Source organism: Oncorhynchus tshawytscha, linkage group LG02 (genome assembly GCF_018296145.1).
Source record: "Oncorhynchus tshawytscha isolate Ot180627B linkage group LG02, Otsh_v2.0, whole genome shotgun sequence".
In the NCBI taxonomy this organism is placed as follows: Eukaryota; Metazoa; Chordata; class Actinopteri; order Salmoniformes; family Salmonidae; genus Oncorhynchus; species Oncorhynchus tshawytscha.
In genome coordinates, this window is record NC_056430.1 from 74,281,454 (window position 1) to 74,296,105 (window position 14,652).

Consider the following 14,652-nt stretch of genomic DNA (forward strand, 5'->3'; position numbering starts at 1 on the left):
GATACAGCCTGGATTCGAACCAGGGTGTCTGTAGTGACACCTCAAGCACTGAAATGCAGTGCCTTAGATCGCTGCGCCACTCGGGAGCCCGTTTTACCTGAAATTTGCATGGCTTCGAGAGATTTTTGAATGAAGCCCACATACTCACTTTACCTGTTCTCATTCTGAGACTGCCCGAATACTCACTTTACCTGTTCTCATTCTGAGACTGCCCGAATACTCACTTTACCTGTTCTCATTCTGAGACTGCCCGAATACTCACTTTACCTGTTCTCATTCTGAGACTGCCCGAATACTCACTTTACCTGTTCTCATTCTGAGACTGCCCAAATACTCACTAGACCTGTTCTCATTCTGAGACTGCCCGAATACTAACTAGACCTGTTCTCATTCTGAGACTGCCCGAATACTCACTTTACCTGTTCTCATTCTGAGACTGCCCGAATACTAACTTTACCTGTTCTCATTCTGAGACTGCCCAAATACTCACTAGACCTGTTCTCATTCTGAGACTGCCCGAATACTAACTAGACCTGTTCTCATTCTGAGACTGCCCAAATACTCACTAGACCTGTTCTCATTCTGAGACTGCCCGAATACTAACTAGACCTGTTCTCATTCTGAGACTGCCCGAATACTCACTTTACCTGTTCTCATTCTGAGACTGCCCAAATACTCACTAGACCTGTTCTCATTCTGAGACTGCCCGAATACTAACTAGACCTGTTCTCATTCTGAGACTGCCCGAATACTCACTTTACCTGTTCTCATTCTGAGACTGCCCGAATACTAACTTTACCTGTTCTCATTCTAAGACTGCCCGAATACTCACTTTACCTGTTCTCATTCTGAGACTGCCCGAATACTCACTTTTCCCCTCATTTTCTAAAACACGCTCACAACCTCATCCTAGTTCAAGTATGCTATCAAAATTGTAGGGCAAACAATCCCACAAACCACTATGACACAGAAGTATAACTCCAAGTGTTAACTGTTGCACACAGTTTATTTAACAATATGGTATATAAGTAAGAAATGAGTCTTTAACCAGTTTATACAGTGATTTCATTCGCTCTTCCTTATATTTATAGTATTTTTGCTTAATAACGACTTGCATGATTTACAATATGGAGCTAGGAGAACGTAACCCACCCAAAGTTTTATTCAAGTTTGTGTTTTTGAGAGAGGGGAATGAGGATGGAGGGTTGATAGACAGCTGGACTATTTATTTATCTCTTTTCAAAACAAACAAGCAGTCAAGCAATGAACACCCATTCCCCCTCAGGATAGGAGTCCTTCTGTCCCCCATTCCCCCTCTGGATAGGAGTCCTTCTGTCCCACATTCCCCCTCAGGATAGGAGTCGGTTGTCTGTTCTCTTAATATACTTAACTTTACACAACAAATTATGACAAACTTTTTAAATGACAGAACCACACATTTCTACATCCGCAAGTCAAGACAGAGATTCCGGTTTCCAGGCTAGTGAGATTTTGTCCTTGTTTTGTGTGTGTTTTGAGAGTTTGGCATTCCGTGTATGTGTGTGTCAAGTGTTTCTGCATAAATGCCAGTGTATTACAAACTGCCATAGTCCATTTCCTATTTCAATACAAATGGATAGTTCTCATCGAACACACACACACACGTCACAAAGAGGAAAAAGAGTCCCTCCCTCTCAAATGCAGGTGGATCTATAAAATTGTACAACACTTTAGATTACAATTGCCAGGGCTACACCTGGAACGGCTCCCTAGTCCTTATATAGTGCACTACACTATATTGGGAATAGGGAGACATTTTCTGGATGTATGTCCCAGGAATGAGAAGAGCTTGAGAAAAGAAACCTATCCCGATTCCCAGACAAAAATATTTTACAGTCTCAACACAAAAAAAAGGGTACAAAATTATAAGTATGAATACTACAATGCAATTGTTTTGTACATTTTCCTTAAAAAAAGAAAATGAAAAAGGCATGACATCATACCAAATACCAAACAAATAAAACAAAGTCTGAGCACATTTTGGTCTCAACCAAAAAAATATATATTCTTTGTCTTTTAAACAGCAATTTGCAAAATCCCGACTTATTAGGAAGAAGAAACACCAGTTTTAGGAAACATCAACATTCCCCTATAAGTGTTGGCATTTTTCATTTTATCCCATTTTCTCTCTTTTTACATCTCTTGAAACTTTGTACATGTCAATAAAAAAAAGAGAAAAAAAGAAAGGGTTTCATTAAGAACAAAGTCTCAAAAAGGGGACGGACACAGAGTCTGAGTACATCAGTGGAGGATGGGGAGAGTGTGGTTTGTTTCTGTATGCATCCCAAATGGCACCCTATTCCCTACATAATGCACTAATTTTGAGCAGGGCCCGAGTGTACTAGTTGGAAATAGGGTGTCACCTATTTGGGACACAGCCCAAGTCTCCTGTTTAATGCTACAATCCCTCCACAAACTTCTCCAGCGTATCTCCTGTCGTATCCCCTCCAGTGCCCAAGTCATTCTTCAACCCTCCTCTGGCGGGTGTGTTCATCTGCGATAGCATAGCGCTCTGCTCCGCCAAGTGTCCCTGGTCCATGGAGCCAGGCATTGGGCCCCCCAAGCCCGGGTGGGGGGACCCCGGGTGGGATGAGGGCTGAACCTGGGGCGAAGGGCTGGAATGTGGGGGTTGTTGCGAGGGCGGGCACGGGGATTGTACAGGTGCAGGGGACCGGTTGGAGAGGGCATTGGCCATTGGGGACTGGCCAGGGAGGTGAGCTCCAGGCTGGGGCTGGCTGGCCAGCAGGTGGGCCTGGGGACTCATGGTGGGGCTAGGCAGGACCGGGGAGCCGCCCATCTGCTGCTTGAGGATGGCCTGTTGGTTGGAGATACCCTGCTGTTGTTGCTGGAGCATCCGCTGGTGCAAGAGGTTCTGGGTGGTGGAGGTGGGGTCCATGCCCAGGCCAGATTGACCCATCTGGGCCATGGGAGGGAGCTGGCCCTGGGCATGCATGGCTAGCTGCTGCATGCGGAGCTGAGAGTAGCTGGCCGTCTGGCCTTGGGTCTGAGGAGGGAACGGACCTGGATGGGCCTGCTGCTGCTGTTGTTGTTGTTGCTGTTGTTGCTGCTGCTGTTGTTGCTGCTGCTGCTGCTGTTGCTGCTGTTGTTGCTGCTGCTGTTGTTGCTGCTGCTGTTGTTGCTGCTGCTGCTGCTGCTGCTGCTGTTGTTGTTGCTGCTGCTGTTGCTGCTGCTGCTGCTGCTGCTGCTGTTGTTGCTGCTGTTGTTGTTGTTGCTGTTGTTGCTGCTGTTGTTGTTGCTGCTGCTGCTGTTGTTGTTGTTGTCGAAGGAGCTGCCTCCGGTAGAGCTCCTGTATCTGGGCAGCGTTGGGTTGGGGGTTGTGTCCAGGGTTCATGAGTTGCCCCTGGGATCCTAAGGCAGCCATCCCTTGGGCGGTGGGTTGTTGAGGCTGCTGAGGGGGCATCCCGGGCCTCTGGCCCCCCCCGGCCCCAGCCTGCATCGCCGTCTGGGCTCCCAACATCCCTGGCTGCTGTTGTTGCAGGGGGTTGCTGGCGTGGTACTTGGCTGTTCTCTGTTTGATGAATGCCGCCATGAGCTGGGGGTTGGACTTCAGGATGTTGAGGACCTGCTGCTGCTGCTGGGGTGAGCTGGGGGACTTAAGGGTCATCAGGAGGTCCTGGAGGGCATTGGGGGCGATGGCCCCGGGTCTCTGGGATGGCGTCTGGGATCTGGGACCCCCCGGCTGGGGGACTAACATCCTCTGAACCTGTTGCTGAGGAGACAACATGGGTCTCTGTTGCATCAGTATCCCCTGCTGGGGTTGACCCACCTGAGGGACTCCAACTCCTGGTTGTCCAGGCTGAGCTCCCGTTATGGCTCCCCCAGCGCTGGGCCACTGACCTGGGGCCATGGGCTGCTGCATGCCCTGGGGCCCTCTGGGTCCCACCATTTGACCCCCAACCACCTGCATGGGTCCGGCCATGCGTTGCTGCTGCTGGGGGTTCTGTTGCAGTGGCAGGCCGTTCATGTTGACCCGGTAGTTCTGCTGGTTCTGCTGCTGCGCCTGGGCCACCATCTCAATGTGCCGCGCCATCTTGACCGCAGCGAGAGGGGGTTGTTGTTGAGAAGGTTGTTGAGGTTGAGGCTGGGGTTGGGGAGGTTGCGGGGGGAGAGGTGACTGCTGCTGGTGTAAAGGAGACGCTTGAGGTCCCCCCTTGCCCTGGGAAGCTGGCGTAAGGGGATGACCGTTGCGAGGAGGGAACACTGGTGACATACCTGCAGCGTTTGGGGTCTGCGGCTGGTTTGAAAGCGGTTGTTGGGGGGTTTGGGGTGTGTTAGGCTGGGGGTGTGAGGGGGTTGTGTTGGGAGCTGTAGTGGGGGCCTGGGGGGGGGACGGTAAGCTCTGAGGCATTGCTCTTCCCTGCATGGTGGCCATTCTTCTCCTCATCATCTGAGCCTGCTGTAAGCGGTGCTGGAGCTGCTGCTGCCTAAGCTTGTGCTTGATGTTAAGACAGAACGGTACAGGACACTTGTTCTCCTGGCAGTGCTTGGCATGGTAGCAGCACAGAGCGATGAGCTGCTTGCACACGGGGCAACCACCATTAGTCTTCCTCTTGCAACCTAAAATAGATAAGATATGGTATTGTTTAAGATACATCCAAGTGTAACCCCCCCCCCGAGACACATGGATCCACAGAGGTTAAGAGGACAGGGTCAGTCGCAGTGCCATGCCCTTGGAGCAGTTTTGGGGTTAAGTGCCTTGCTCAAGGGCACAACGGCAGGACACTGATGCCAGCAACCAATTTCATTACCTTTGGTGTGCTGCACCACGCGCTTCATCTTCTGGCAGGACGGCAGGCTGCAGTTGGCGTTGCGACACTGGCAGGCGTGAACCAGGGACTGGATGCAACGCTGGATGCTGAGACGGCGTGACTCCTGGGGGCTCTTAGAGGCCTCGCCGGCGCTGCCCGCTCCATTGCCGTCGTCGTCCAGCCCCAGGCCCCACTTGACCATCTGGTGCTCGTGGCCCTTGGCGGCGTAGCAGTTGATACACAGGTCAAAGTCCTGAGAGGAGAGAGGTGGGGGTTAATACATGCATGGGCAGATGTAAGTGACAGAGAGCACAGCTATCGCCTGCTTGCTCTTTAGGGTCTAGGCCGGGTTACTGTAAAGCACTTTGACAACCGGCTTCATAAAATTCATTTGATTGGGACACAGGAACATGGTATAAATCTCCAAAGACAGTGAGGATGTATGAGCACGTGTGTGTGTCTCTTACCTCACAGACGGTGCAGTGCCAGCGTGTCTCCACATGGTGTTTACACTCGTTGCAGGTGTAGACGAAGCGGTCCTGACCCTGGTTGTGCAGCTCCACCAACATGCACATGGTGCTCCACTTACACCTTTTGGGAACAAATGGCAGGAATTCATCAACCAATGGTCCTCTATGGCAGGGGTTTTCAAACCTCTCCTCGGGGTCCCCCAGTTGTTCCATGTATTTGATCTATTCCACAGCTATCACACCTGATTCAACTTGTCAACTAAGCAGCCTTGAATAGGTGAATCAGATGAGTTAGTTCTGGGCTACAACTAAATTGTGAAACGTCTGGTGGTCCCCGAGGACAGGTTAGAAACCATTGGCCTATGGAACGCTCTACCTTACCGTCCGAGAGCCACTCCATCCATCAAGCAACTTTAAAACTGGCTTAAAAATACCAAAACTCACTTTCACAGACTCTCTGTGAAGGCCTTTCATCATCTACCATTGTTGCTTTAGCTGGCTCGATTCTTACTGATTGTTTCCTTTTTATTGATACATTTAGAACACTTAGAGGCTCTTATCCAGAGCGCCTTAGTCAGTGCATTCAAATTAGGTAGGTAAGTCAACAGTCATAATTGTTAAATTCTAACGTAGAACTTTGTGATTCCGCCATTATGAAAAGAGCTATACAAATCAAATGTATTATCATTACCTCCTGAGAGAGCTGAACTCCCAGTGCTTGTCCCGGGCCAGGGTGAGGAAGGCGTCGCGGCCGTCCATCAGGTCACAGTTCAGCAGGGGGTCAGGGTCCATGATGGGGGGCAACATGTTGGCCATCTGGGCCGAGTGCAGGTGGATCACAAAGAACACCTGGAGGGAGAGAGGAGAGAAGTACTCTTGGAGAAGAGAGCATCACTCAATTCCTGATTGTTTGATATTGGGTTTGGGTCAGGCCAATAATATCCCAGCTCAGAGATTATAGAAGAGAACCTACACATGGCACCATTCTAAGAAACAACTTCATAAAACAGTTAAAGCCATTGAAAGACGACATGCATTTCAAAGCAAGCGTGGTGACGTCATCATACCTCTTTGTGTTTGTCGAGGCTGGCGTAGAGCTTCTGGGACAGGTCATTGGCTACAATCGGCATGCCAGGCTTCTTCTTATTGGTTCGGCTCACGCTGCCCTTGTTCTTATTGGTTTTCTTGCTGTTCTTCTTCTTGGCGTTCTTCGTGTCCCCCGGCGTGCCCTGAGGGGGAAGGAGAAGAGGGAAGAGTTCGAAAAATATGGCAAATTAACAAATGTTTAAACACAGGACAGTGAGGGCACAAACATTCACCACATGCATGTTATGCAATCGACTAAAATTATTTCACATTAATAAAAACATTAAGACAAATTTGACTAGACAGGTAGGAGTTATGTATTCATGTAGCTATTGATAATGATGTCTCTAGTACTATCATCGGTCTACCCTATGACTCGTCTCTCCTCCTCCCACCTCAGGTGTGTCGGAGCAGGCTACGTTCTCCTCCTTCTTCCTCTCTTCCGCCTCCTGTTCCAGCTCCTTGATGCTCTCCTCCAGCACGTTGGGCCAGAAGTCCCCCTCAAAGTAGGGCATCTCGTTGGCCCCCGTCAGACAGTCCTCTGTCGCCTGCTTGAAGATGTCCTGGAGAAAAACATAGGAGAAGAAGATTACTTTAAATGTGTAATGGACACAAATGTTCAACTAATATGAGTCTTCTACTTGGCTGGTTGTTGCTGTTCTAGCCCTATTAATACATTCAGAAACCTCAAAACACTTTCGAGGTTGAAGGCTTGGTTGGCCCAGTTGCAGAGAAGACAACTTTCCCAAAGCCAAGGCTGGGGACTCAACTGTACCAAGTCTACAAGATAGGCATGAAAGGCTTTAGCCATTGAGAGGCCTACCTTGAAGTCGTGGAGGATCCTCTCCACAAAAGCAGTATCCAGCATCTTCTTGTACCACTCCTGCAGCCTCTTGGGCTTGGGGGATCTAACTTTAACCCTTACCTTAATCCTAACCATAATCTTAATCCTAAATCACCTTGAAGTCATGGAGGATCCTCTCAGCGAAGGCCTTCTCCAGCATCTTCCTGTACCACTCCTGCAGCCTCTTGGGCTTGGGGATCTTCTGGTCGGCAGGGTGGCAGTGGAAGATGTAGTCGTCCCCCTCGCTGGGGGGGCACGCCCAGATGTGACCCTGAGAGTAGCTGAGGGGGAGAAGAGACAACGCTTGGTTGTTTTGGTAGGGAGACATTTAATGCAAGTGGGGAGTTACCGCCATCAAGTAAAGTGCTTTTACTTGAGAAAACTGCAATATGAATGCATTTCATTTTACTATTAAGACCTACCCGAGTTTCTTTACATACTCCAGGTAGCCAATAAGGATCTCATGATAGACGGCCGTCCTTAGCAGTCGAGGTTTGAAGAAGTGAATACTGTCCAGGTAAGATATGTAAACTCGTCTGTGGAGGAAGGGAGACACAGGAGTAAACAAATGTCATCAGTTAGTCATTTCCATTACGTCATCAATTATTTCAACACATTTATAAAAATGTATACATTTATGTATTTAATATGTTACTACTGAATCAAGGGTCTACCAACACATCACATTCCGTGTACCCCATTACAGGTACTCAGCCCCATGTAGGGGTCCAGGTACTCCGGACCAGCCCCATGTAGGGGTCCAGGTACTCCGGACCAGCCCCATGTAGGGGTACAGGTGCTGACCTGGTGTTGGGGAAGGAGCAGTCCGAGCCGTACTCCTGAACGTGCATCCCGAAGAAACACACATCCACGCCGTCGATCTCCTCAAAGGCAAAAAGCGCTTTAGTTCTGTAGGGGAAGGTTTCAGACATCTCACCGGTGTCCACAAACCTGACCAGAAAAATCAGAAAGACAGACGTCGGTCTACATCGAACATTAACCACGTGTCAAAGAGGCCAAACTGAGTGGCGGCAGGTAGCCTAGCAGTTAAGAGCTTTGGGCCAGTAAACGAAAGGTCCATGTGCCCTTGAGCAAGGCGCTTAACCCTAATCTGATCCTGTAAGTCACTCTGGATAGGAGCCTCTGCTAAATATGAACGGACCATTGAAGGCAGTAACAGGGAGTGTTTAGTCTGCTCAAACATGCAGGTTCAACAACATGGGATTTAAGAGATGAATATTTGATCATCTGGTTTTATGTGGTGTATTATCATCTCTTGGGCTCTCTGCAAAGCCAAAGTCAAACAAGGGTGCCGAACACACTGTTTACTGGCAACAATAAAACAGGAGCGTGGACACATATTTAGTATATTGACTATGTTGAGGTACAGACAAGACTTCCTTACATGCTGTGAAAGTGCCTGCACAACTAAAGTAGTACAATAAATGTGTATACCATCAGTACTCTAAAATGTTACGTAGTACGTGTCCACTCCTCAGTCTCTACCTGGATTTCATGCCAGGTTTGACCTCTGTAGTTTTGTCAGAGCTGGCCACCACTCGTACGTACACCTCCCCTGCCTCAGGGTGGTTTTGCCTCTTCAGATACTTATTCACCCGGTCCTCGATGTACATGCCCAACCGCGTCGTCTGCAACCCTACACACACACACACACAGAGATTGGTCCAAAAGGGCACAAACTAAGCCTTCATTCAGCAGGACATGTTTTATGTATGAATAAATGTGCAGACAGAGTCTAATTTAGCTTAATGCCATGTGCATGGAAAGGTCAAACACGCTCTCTGGTACTACAAATACCAGAGGCAAAACCACAAATGTGTGGGTGAGAGAGAGCTACTGCAGGTAATTGGTGAACGCCAGTGATGTCATAAGCCCATGACATTTACCATATGGAAGTGGTTTGTCATATAGACAAAGGCTTCTGTAAAGCTTGAATAACTAGGCTATTAAACGGATGTTCAGAAAGATTGGCTTTTTTTTTTTAATATTGCATGACGAATTGGCTAAGTATTCCAATACTCTTAAAGGGGAAATCAGCCATTGCTACATCAAATTATGACCTTGAAGGATTGATACAGTGTGGACACATTGATTATTGAAAAATATAACTTATAAATGGCTCATGAGCTCAGTTCAACCATCGTACCCCATCAGAACCCAAAATAATCTGTTTTACTCCAATGTTTGAAAACAAAGTAAATGTAACCTAACACTATATAGCCTATATTAAAACTATATTATTGATACCACAGATGGTCAGTCCTTGCATCCATAGCTTGGTCTATGAACAGGGGCGGGGATAACGCTTTGTTATTGTTTCAACTGCGGATCGCCACTTTAAGATGGGGCTTATAGCCAGGGAATGGAAAAGAGGACGTACGTTTTGCAGAAAACTTGTTGTCTTTCCGTGTTCTCCCACTCTTCTTCAAACAGTTGTCACAGATGAATCTGCAGAGTGAGAGAAAGAAAAAGAGTCATTCATGTAACTGGTATCGAATAGAACTTCTTCCCACCATTTTGTGACACTGTCAGAGGTTAGGCTGAACGTTTACCCGGATGGCCAGATGACGTCATAGTGAAGAACACATATCTGATGCATCTTCCGTCCGCAATCTTTACAGTCCACAAACCTGGTGACAAAAACACCACATCTTGGTTTACTACAGACACCCATTAACAGCTATACCCGTTATGTCCCCCGTGTAAGTCAACAGTTTCTCTTCTTGTTTGTTTCAATTGTACTGTTCACGATATGTAAGAGTGCTGATTGGCTAGACTGCTAGAACAGGAAGCCATAGAGAGATCAACATTCACTTAATATTCCTCCAGTTCTTACGCACGTGCAAGCAGACCAATGCAAGTGCGCCTTTGTAGGAGGGGTTGAAACACAATACCCATATGTAGGCCATTATTCATTTATATATTCATTAAAAAAACACACTTTCCGTTATAATAAACCTCAAAATGTGTAAATAGAATGGACATTAAAAGGTGAGCAAAAGTGGAGATCTATGAGTGGCTCTTATGTTGTCTATTGAAAATCAAGCACGTGGCCAAAGGTGAACATGTTGAAACGCTCCCCGAGGTGATATAAAACTAAACACCAGACGGCGCTTCAGAGCTGACCAGGAAGTCTAGTCAGGACATCTGCAGGAGCAGCAGGCTGATATGAAAGGTATACGAGTGAGTGTTCAGGACATCTGCAGGAGCAGCAGGCTGATATAAAAGGTATATGAGTGAGTGTTCAGGACATCTGCAGGAGCAGCAGGCTGATATGAAAGGTATATGAGTGAGTGTTCAGGACATCTGCAGGAGCAGCAGGCTGATATAAAAGGTATATGAGTGAGTGTGAGCCATAAACATACAGATGGCTGGTTAAAGAGCCTTACGGTTCAGGGTCTAGTGTATCGTTCTTCTTCCTCTCAAACTGGTCTTTACATATCATTCTGAAGAGGCAGAGAAGACAGCAACTGGTTAGATGACACGGTTAAATCATGACATGAGACAAACATTTACTGCAAATACCTGAATATAAAACAAGACCCTATCGGAGTTGAAGTGAACTGGAGAACAAGTTAAACAGAGACGGGTTGACTCACGTCTGTGGTTGTGCCGGGTCGTCCCCTAACGTCACATTGTGCCCCTGGATCTCATTGAAGCACTTCTCACAGAAATGATACCTGGAACAAGACGAGACACACACTATAGCACACGGAACACAGAAAATGGCACCAGGCCCAAAGAGCACCAACAGACATTCAAAACATCCACTTGCCTCAACTAGATTACTGAATTGTGGTTGTCGTACCTAGCTGCCTTAAGTAGATGCATTAACTAAGTTACTCTGGATAAAAGTGTCTGCTAAATGTACAGATCTGAAATACGATGACTACCTGTAAAGGATGTCAGTGCATATGAACATCAGAAAAGCCATTTCTATGTCTGAGTTCATTAGTACTTGCACATTTAACTCAAATGCAAATCTTTCCATTAGGACTTGGGAGTGTCAGAACAGTAGACCATGCTGCAAGAGAGATCAGGGCCTGTATATTCATAAAGCATTTCAGCAAAGGAGTGGTGATCTAGGATCAGACCCCCCCCACCCCCCAGATGCATGTTATCTTATGGCGTTATTTGGTGATCGAAAACGGTCAAACTGATCCTAGATCAGAACTCCTAATCGGAGATGCTTTATTAATACGGGCTCAGAGCATGCGGCCTTGTGTTACAGCGTTATGCTATCTATTCACACGCCACGGCCGCTGTGCTGCACAACCCCATTCCAACGCATGCAGAGGAAAAACTGGCTGCAGTTACATGACCTGAACACCAGGTGGAGCAAGGGGGCAGTGTTCTGATTGAGCACTCTGCCATTTAGCGCAGAGAGGCGCAACTCTTACCTGTTCTGGTAGCTGTAGTAGGTGCCGCCGGTGGGTATGGTGCACAACTGCTTACCATAACAGCAGAGAGTTTGAGGAGAGAACTCATACTGCAAAGGAAGTTGCCAACAAGAAAATGTTAGAATACAGATTTGCAAGAAAAGTTCATTTCAGAGATGAAAACAATCTCTGCCTCCGATCCCCCCTCCCTTCCCTTAATCTCACCTTGCGGCCGCAGCAGTAGCCAAGGCTCATCATAACGGGGTCTATCTCCAGCTCAAACACCTCGGCCAGCTTGGAGCAGAACTTGTAGACACGGGATGTCTTGCGGTTGTAGATCCAGGCGTTGTTGAACATGACCCAGATGTCTTCCACGTACTGCCAGGGTTCCTGGTACTGACCCGTGTCCAGCTTACGCTTTATGGTGGACAGGTCGATGGGGTTCTTCACGATGTCAAAGTAGTCCTGGAGGGAAGAAAGTCAGTTGTTCATCAGACCGCATCAGTCAATTGCTACACCTAATAAACATATGCAGACATATTTTCATAGAAAATAAAAGTGAATATAACCCATGATTCATCTTAAAATATTAGCAGACCTGCCAACCCTGTCCAACTTTTTAAGAGTACCAGACGCGCGCGGCAAATTGGAGATTCACCTGGCGCGCGTAGTACAGACTGAATTGGAGTTCTTTCCCCACCGCACACTGTTTGTTAGTCTGATCGCAATTATAGAATTGTACCAAATAAGTCTATAAAAGGTCGGAATACTTTATTTGACAGCATTTCCATTACACACATCAACAAGATCTAATTAGAAAGAACAAAGGGCCTTTATTCTTGGAGTTTAAAAAAAAGTATTAAACAAATAAGTTATTTGTTTAGGTACAAAATGTACAAATGTCTTATCCAGGATAATAAAAAATAAAAAAATGTAAACTCTGATATGATAAGAACAAATGTTTGAAGCAGAGCATCAAAAACATGTTATCCATAATAAAAAGGAAATAGCAATGATAGGAAACAGTGAGTGACAACAAATCTTCAGAAGACCTTCAAATATTCAGAAATATATTCCATTTCCTAGACAGGTAGCTAGCAGATTTAGCCTTATGCAGCAGGGTAGACTTCTGTGGCAAACAGTTCTTCTGGCAATCACTGAAACCTTCTTGGTAACAAGGGCACTCAGTCGGTCTGTACTGAGGGAGGCTCTGTACTGGGTTTTGTTCTTCGAAACGAGACTGAATGTTCATTCGCAATCTGCATTGCTGTGGAAAATGACCAATACCCCCAGCATCACAGCTGAAAGGTGGGAGTAGACCAGGCTGCCCCTCCCCCCTTTTCATTGTGCTGACTTCTCTCCAGGCCTGATCCGTGCGCATGTTGACCAGACTCTGCTCAAATGGTGTTGCCTAATAGTCTAAACTCATCTTCCACCAGATCAACAGAGGCTCCCTCAGGAATAATGCAGGGAAAGTGTGCCATGAAAAAGTTGAGGGATGAGAACTTGGCAGTCTGCCTGTTGGCGATGTCAGCGACCACTGCATGCTGGAGGAGCACATCGCCAAATGGATATTTCAGCAACATGTAGTCTACTGCAGAAGAAAATAAGTTTCTGACATCTGCATAGAAGGTCTTCAGATCCAGCTTGCCTTGGCTTCCTATGTAGGTGTGGATGTCCTGGCCAATGGACAGCTCCTCGTTAGAAAGATGGTTGTGTCTCTCCAGGTAGGAGAGAGTGTAGGCTTGACACCAGTACATTTTTTCCATGAGCACACATGCTTAGACAAACATTATGGTTCACACCTGGTTCAGTTCTCTGAAGAAGTATTTTACAAGACATAAATAAAATATTCATACTGATAAGTAGGTTCACTAGGCTACCGCAAAGGGAATCTGACCGCTGTTCAGTAGGCTACCAGAAGAGTCTGGTGTTTCAGCATATGTGAAGGTGCCTATTGTATTTCTTTGCAGTGCATACATCATTTCAGAGTTTCATAAATGTATAAAATCTCAAATCTAGTGCAACTGCATTTTAGAAGCATTGCCTCCATAGCTAATACCGGACACTCATTCATTCTTCATCATTCAGTCTTCTAAACTCCCGACTCCATTTAATGCCAAGATAATTTATATTTAATTTTACTTTTGGAATGCTTTGTGACGTGGATATAATTACAGTCTAAGGTTGCGTGATCCTCGTAATGTTACGTGGAAAATACAACTAATGGGGATGCAGAATTAAATGTATGTCACACCCGTAAGTTATTTTCGTATTTGCATTTAATTTATTTCACTAGCAAATGTGAGTGAACTGCTGGCACTTTAGAGTCCACTGAATGTTCATCTTATGTTCGCTAAAGTTAGCTTGACACAATTAGTGTTTACCTTTCCACAACACACGGAGTGGACTGTGTGTTTACGTACAGCTGACAGTTGGCAAACTCAACATCACAACAAACAGGAGGGGCAGACACAGGGTAGCTACATGTGTACTCACTGGGATGCCCAGTACCATGGGGTCTACAGGCTGTCTGAAGGGTAAACACTCTGGGTCCTGTCTGTAGCGTGTCTGTGTGTACTCACTGGGATGCCCAGTACCATGGGGTCTACAGGCTGTCTGAAGGGTAAACACTCTGGGTCCTGTCTGTAGCGTGTCTGTGTGTACTCACTGGGATGCCCAGTACCATGGGGTCTACAGGCTGTCTGAAGGGTAAACACTCTGGGTCCTGTCTGTAGCGTGTCTGTGTGTACTCACTGGGATGCCCAGTACCATGGGGTCTACAGGCTGTCTGAAGGGTAGAGACTCTGGGTCCTGTCTGTAAAGAGACTCTAGGGTTGGCATGAGAGCCTGGCGCAGCTCCTCTGGCTTAAAGACTGGAACAGATATGGAGAGAAAGAGATTTAATAGGTGTTTTTTTAATAAGTTTCATCCTAGACCAATTCCCTGTCCTGTCCCTTCTTGAGGGAAGGAGAGAGATTGCTAGAGAGAGAGATGGCTGGCTAGAGAAAGTTGCAAGAGATTGCTAGAGAGAGAGAGATGGC

The 14,652-nt window shown here is 46.8% G+C and overlaps 1 protein-coding gene across 1 annotated transcript in view; it reads right to left on the reverse strand.

The window, feature by feature from the left end:
* Positions 1-973: 973 nt before the first annotated feature.
* Positions 974-14,652, reverse strand: part of crebbpa (CREB binding protein a) — a 65,702-nt gene continuing 52,023 nt past the window's right edge. Inside the window, exons 17-33 of the mRNA XM_042304625.1 lie at positions 14,366-14,484; positions 11,834-12,073; positions 11,630-11,718; positions 10,829-10,909; positions 10,619-10,675; positions 9,782-9,859; positions 9,610-9,677; positions 8,715-8,865; positions 8,013-8,159; positions 7,631-7,744; positions 7,324-7,489; positions 6,760-6,927; positions 6,346-6,507; positions 5,970-6,127; positions 5,276-5,399; positions 4,809-5,061; positions 974-4,617 (exon numbers count right to left, since the gene is read on the reverse strand). Of these exons, the coding sequence (XP_042160559.1) occupies positions 2,438-4,617; positions 4,809-5,061; positions 5,276-5,399; positions 5,970-6,127; positions 6,346-6,507; positions 6,760-6,927; positions 7,324-7,489; positions 7,631-7,744; positions 8,013-8,159; positions 8,715-8,865; positions 9,610-9,677; positions 9,782-9,859; positions 10,619-10,675; positions 10,829-10,909; positions 11,630-11,718; positions 11,834-12,073; positions 14,366-14,484 (4,355 nt within the window). The 3' untranslated portion in view covers positions 974-2,437. The remainder of the gene's footprint in view (positions 4,618-4,808; positions 5,062-5,275; positions 5,400-5,969; positions 6,128-6,345; positions 6,508-6,759; positions 6,928-7,323; positions 7,490-7,630; positions 7,745-8,012; positions 8,160-8,714; positions 8,866-9,609; positions 9,678-9,781; positions 9,860-10,618; positions 10,676-10,828; positions 10,910-11,629; positions 11,719-11,833; positions 12,074-14,365; positions 14,485-14,652) is intronic.